Here is a 5,000-nt window from a genome sequence, read left to right on the forward strand (position 1 = left end):
TCTTCTCTCTCTGTTTCATTGTTGATTGCTATCTCTCTCTCTCTCCCTTTCACCCTCTTTCTCTCTCTCTCTCTCTCTCTCTCTCTCTCTCTCTGTCTCTCTTTTCCAGATATCCTCTTTCATTGTTGAGTCCTCTCTCCTTCTCTCACTCCCACACAGTCTTACTCCTCAGTTTCTGTCCTCCTTCCTCCCTCTCTCTCTCCCTGTCTCTCTCTCTCACTCCCTCTCTCCCTGTCTCTCCCACCCTCTTTCTCTCTCTCACTCCCTCTCTCCCTGTCTCTCTCTCCCTGTCTCTCTCTCACTCCCTCTCTCCCTCTCTCTCTCTCCCTGTCTCTCTCTCTCTCACTCCCTCTCTCCCTGTCTCTCTCTCCCTGTCTCTCTCTCACTCCCTCTCTCCCTGTCTCTCTCTCCCTGTCTCTCTCTCTCTCTCACTCCCTCTCTCCTTGTCTCTCTCCCTGTCTCTCTCTCACTGTCTCTCTCCCTCTCTCTTACTGTCTCTCTCCCTGTCTCTCTCTCTCTCCCTGTCTCTCTCCCACCCTCTTTCTCTACCCATCCTCATCACTTTCTCTTTCCTTTCTCTCCCTGTCTCTTTCTCTGCTTCCTCAGTGTTTCACCACATCTCTCCTCATATCACCACAGCTTTTGTTCGCTTGTTTGACAGCAATGCACTGGTGTTTATTTCTCCATAGCTCTTCTCACTCTCTGGCACCCCCCACTCTCTCTCTCTCGCTGTAGCTCTGAAGAACTCAAGATCTCTGTGGACAGGCAGAGACAATAAACATTTGCTGTACCTTATTTTGTTTGTTTATTTGTGTTGTTGTTCTTTTCTTTTCTGTGTTGTGAATTATTCTTATTCTTTCATTTCACTAAATTGCTCACTGTCTGTCTACCTCTCCTGTGTATTGGTCTCTTCTTTTCTCTTCTCTTTTTCTGTCTTTAAAAAAAAAAGAATCTGTGTTTTGAATTGTGTCACTGGTCTTTCTATTTCCTTTTACAAAAGAAATGTCACTGTATATAACGAAATAACAAAAACACTATAATTTCACAAAATAACTCTCTCTCTGTCTGTCTGTCTCTCTTTTTTCTCTCCCTCTCTCTCTCTCTCTCTCTCTCTCTCTTCCTTTAGGAAACTGAGATCTTGAACACGGCAGTCCTGAACGGAAAGACGGTTGCCATCCCGGTAAAAGTGGTGACGGTGGGCGTGGATGGCATGGTGACGGACGTGTCCGACTCAGTGGAGTGCCACTCCACGGATGAGGACATCGTCAAGGTGAGTGACATCTCCTAGGATGCCAGGCGGGCAACTGCGTCCTGCTGGCTCTGATGCCAGGCACGTGTGGCCAACGCAACATGAGTCAGTGTGTGTGTGTTGTGTGTGTGTGTGTGTGTGTGTGTGTGTGTGTGTGTGTTTGTGTGTGACTATCTGTGGACACATCACACCATCAACACAACACGTCAAACGATATCAAAGGAAGATAACTTTCCTATGGAAGTTTCTGGAAGAGATCTAGAAACTAGGGACTAGATCTGAATAGCATTTTGTAAAAATCCCTTAATACTGACAATTGACCAAATGGTCACAATGGACAATTTGCATCTTTAGCAAGACAGAGGACATAATAGACACAGGCGCAACTTGTCCTCATTTTATCTTTGATGACCGCCTCTCTCAGTAAATGTACTCCTGGGTCTCAAGTCAAACCATTGTCACCATGACAATGGCTTCCTTTCTCACTCATCAGAGCTGTAAATTGAATGGAAATGTTATCAGGCAGTCTCTATTCCTCGGCAGACATTATTGTTAATCAATAACAATGCTGTCTTAAGACATTAGGCAGAAGTCCCAGGCAGCTTTTCAGAAGCATTACCATCAGTTGAAATTTTCGTCCTCACAAGTAGCCTAAAATCACACAGATGAAATCGGAGATGGGCTTGACCTCTTCAGAACATTTCTCCACTATCCCCTTCTCAAAGAGTCTGTAGAACAGTTCCCAGTGGGTGAAACCAAAATGGATGATTTCTTGAGTGCTATTAAGTACGGCTTTTAATATACATCAGTGTTTGTGTGGAGTGCGGTCTGACTGGATGTGTAGAGCGCTGCTAAAGCAGTGGGATTTACAGTCAGGTCAGTCAGGACTGGTTCTCTATGAATCTGGGTCTTGAGTTGAGTTAGTGATTTACAGTCAGGTCAGTCAGGACTGTTTCTACATGAATCTGGGTCTTGAGTTGAGTTTGGGACATGGCAGAAGACAAGGAGCTAAAATAGGGTGAGATCACCAAACTTCTGCTTCCTCTGACCTATCTGCTGGTTGTAGATTGAAGGCGGATCTAAGGGATTCTAGAGAACTGTAACACTAGACTGGAGTTAGTGTGTTCTGGTTGGTAGTCTCACGGGGTAGTTGTTTGATATACTGTAGTTGTGTGAATCACACTAGTTTGGTCGGTCTCAGTAATCAGTAATCATTATGTAGATCAGTTAGAGGTTCAGAAATACTGTGAAATATTGTAGTTTTTTAAACAAATCTTTGAACGTGTCCGAGTGACAGTGAAATATTTGAATATTTGTGCTGTTGACATCTTAATCTAAAGGTCTGCAAAACTGAAAGTCCTGGAATGCTTTACAGCAGTCTGAAAGGCTTATCCACTTGATCTGTCATTGTGATTGTGAATACAATAACATTTCACATCTAAAAAAAAAACGGTTGTTTTTTTATTAGTTTTGTTTATTCATAATAAATATTGTTTGTCTTTCAGAGGCTTAGTGGAGGGAATTACAGGGTCCAGGTATGCCATGTTTCGACTGCTAATGTGGTTTTCTGTCTAGTTCCAAATACATCTTTAATGCCTCTGACGTGCATGTATAAAGAGATTGAAAACTGTCAACGATGAGACATAATGCTGCTGTCATTATTTTTTTTTTACTCTTGAGTTCATCATTTACATTTTTTTTTTTGTGAAACTTTGGCGCTGAGGCAATGCCTCAATTAACTGTGCTGAAAAAGATTAGTTAAATTAAATTAAAGGTTAGTGAAATTAAATTAGACAAATTTTAGCAGTTTCGTGAGAGTAATTGATTATAGCAGGACTTTCACGATGCTGCCATGATGATCACTCCCGGTACCCAGTTGAGACAGTATTATATAAGAGGGCATACTGTGTGTGGCTGTTATAATTAAGGCTTGGCTCTTTTCCTGATAAAACACACTTAAAAATAGCTTGTCAGAATAATGGAAGGGGTAGCGTGCTGGAAGCACTTCTTTCATAAAAGATTCATGTGTTGCCCATATCCTAAAATGTCCTGGCATCTTATTCAAGGTTGTTTGAGTTTTTTTTTTTTTTTCCTCTTTTGTTTGACTATACTTAGCAGGGCATATGATCACATCAAGGCGAAAGACCTTGCATTTTTAAATCACCCCACCAGAGCACGTCAGAGGTTTTATTATTGTTGTTGTTGTATTGTTTATACCGGGTCAAGAGTGTGATTCCTTTGAATGAACTATCTGCCAGTTGTGATAACGTGCAGCCCAATCAACCGTAGTGCATGGAAGAGAAAATCTGTTCCCTACCATGTTCTTTTTTAACCATGTCAGAACAATGCTAGTGAAAAACAGCACACAAATATTCTATTCCTGAAACAGTTTTTTTTTAGAAAGCTGCAAAGCAGCTTAACTGACATTCCATGCCTGAACCCCACTAAAGAGAACAGCCTCGGAGCGCCTTCTTGCCAAGAAACCTCATGATGGAAACCTTTAATCTGCTCGATAGAGACCCCCCATCCTAGTTCAGAGCGATATGATTAAATACCATACACCAGGCTGTGTTTAGAACCATCGCCCCTGCACAAGAACGTTATTACGGTGCCAGATAAGGGATAGCGCTTCAGCACTGTGATGCCCCTTAGCTCCCTCTGAAGCTTTAAATCCAACCTCAGTTCTTTCCTGCTCTCATGCCTTTCTCAGTGTTTTACAGCTTTTTAAGGTTCTCGCACTAAATGATTCAGGCGAGCTGCCCCTGCTGTAGCACAACACGGCTCTTGCAGTATCGTGCGGAGAGGGTTATTTATTAATGAGGGTGAAAGATGACTCCTGCTGGACACGTGTAAGTGGTCCGGCTAACTGCGCACAGGCTCTGGGAGGTGAGCTGAAAAAAAAAAAAAAAGCCTGAACACTTAATTTGAACTCTCTGTTCTAAGACTGACATGAGTATGTTATCCATGTGTTATTACAGATAGCATATACTTGTATTACTAGTCACCAGTTACAGTTATTAACCAGTTATTAACGTGTTATTACAGTTACCATTATTGGTAATTCATCTTACCATTATATGATCTATTATTTGAGAGGTTGTCATAGCAACACCCAATAATGGTAGCATGACATATTTACAGCTCTGGACACTGACTCTTTGTGTCACATGAAAAGATGTTTAAGTGAGGTCTTACCAAAAGGCTCTGAGCCTGTCTGAAGCACGTATCTGTCAGTGCACATTAGTTAAGACTGTCTTTAGCCTCTGTGGAGACGTCAGTAAGTAAAGCTGTATGATCACATTAGATTTGTGTTTGTGATCTGTTCTGATCAAAATTGAAATGAGCGAAACGTGTTAGCACTCACTATGTATGATCACAATAGTGTGTGTGAAGCTATCTGCCTGTGTGACAGGTGGGGTGTGTGAGCTCTAGGCAAACATTTTAGGTTCTACTTTAAGGTCCCTGTGACTAACCTCATGTTTGCAAAGGTCCAGCAAAGGTCATGCTCTCAATCTGTAAGCATCTTCAGAATAGTCATGACATAGTGTATATGTTACTGCTTAAGGCATTTTTTATTCTGCATAAATAGATGGCTTACTCAACAGGTCACAGTGACACAAACGTCACTGTAATTCTGTAATTCTTTTTTTCTGATTACATTTTGTACCTTCTATGCCAGCTTATGATATTTCAGTGAGTTTTTATATGACAGTAAGTGTAGTATATCTCAAGTGGAGTTTTCAATGAACCA

At 41.7% G+C, this 5,000-nt stretch overlaps 1 protein-coding gene across 1 annotated transcript in view; it reads left to right on the top strand.

Moving 5' to 3' along the window:
- Window positions 1-5,000, top strand: part of LOC105894687 (transmembrane protein 132C-like) — a 170,132-nt gene that overhangs the window by 136,456 nt on the left and 28,676 nt on the right. The window contains exon 4 of the mRNA XM_031570816.2: window positions 1,127-1,270. Coding sequence (XP_031426676.2) covers window positions 1,127-1,270 — 144 coding nt within the window. The remainder of the gene's footprint in view (window positions 1-1,126; window positions 1,271-5,000) is intronic.

Source organism: Clupea harengus, chromosome 7 (genome assembly GCF_900700415.2).
Source record: "Clupea harengus chromosome 7, Ch_v2.0.2, whole genome shotgun sequence".
NCBI classification, from domain to species: Eukaryota; Metazoa; Chordata; class Actinopteri; order Clupeiformes; family Clupeidae; genus Clupea; species Clupea harengus.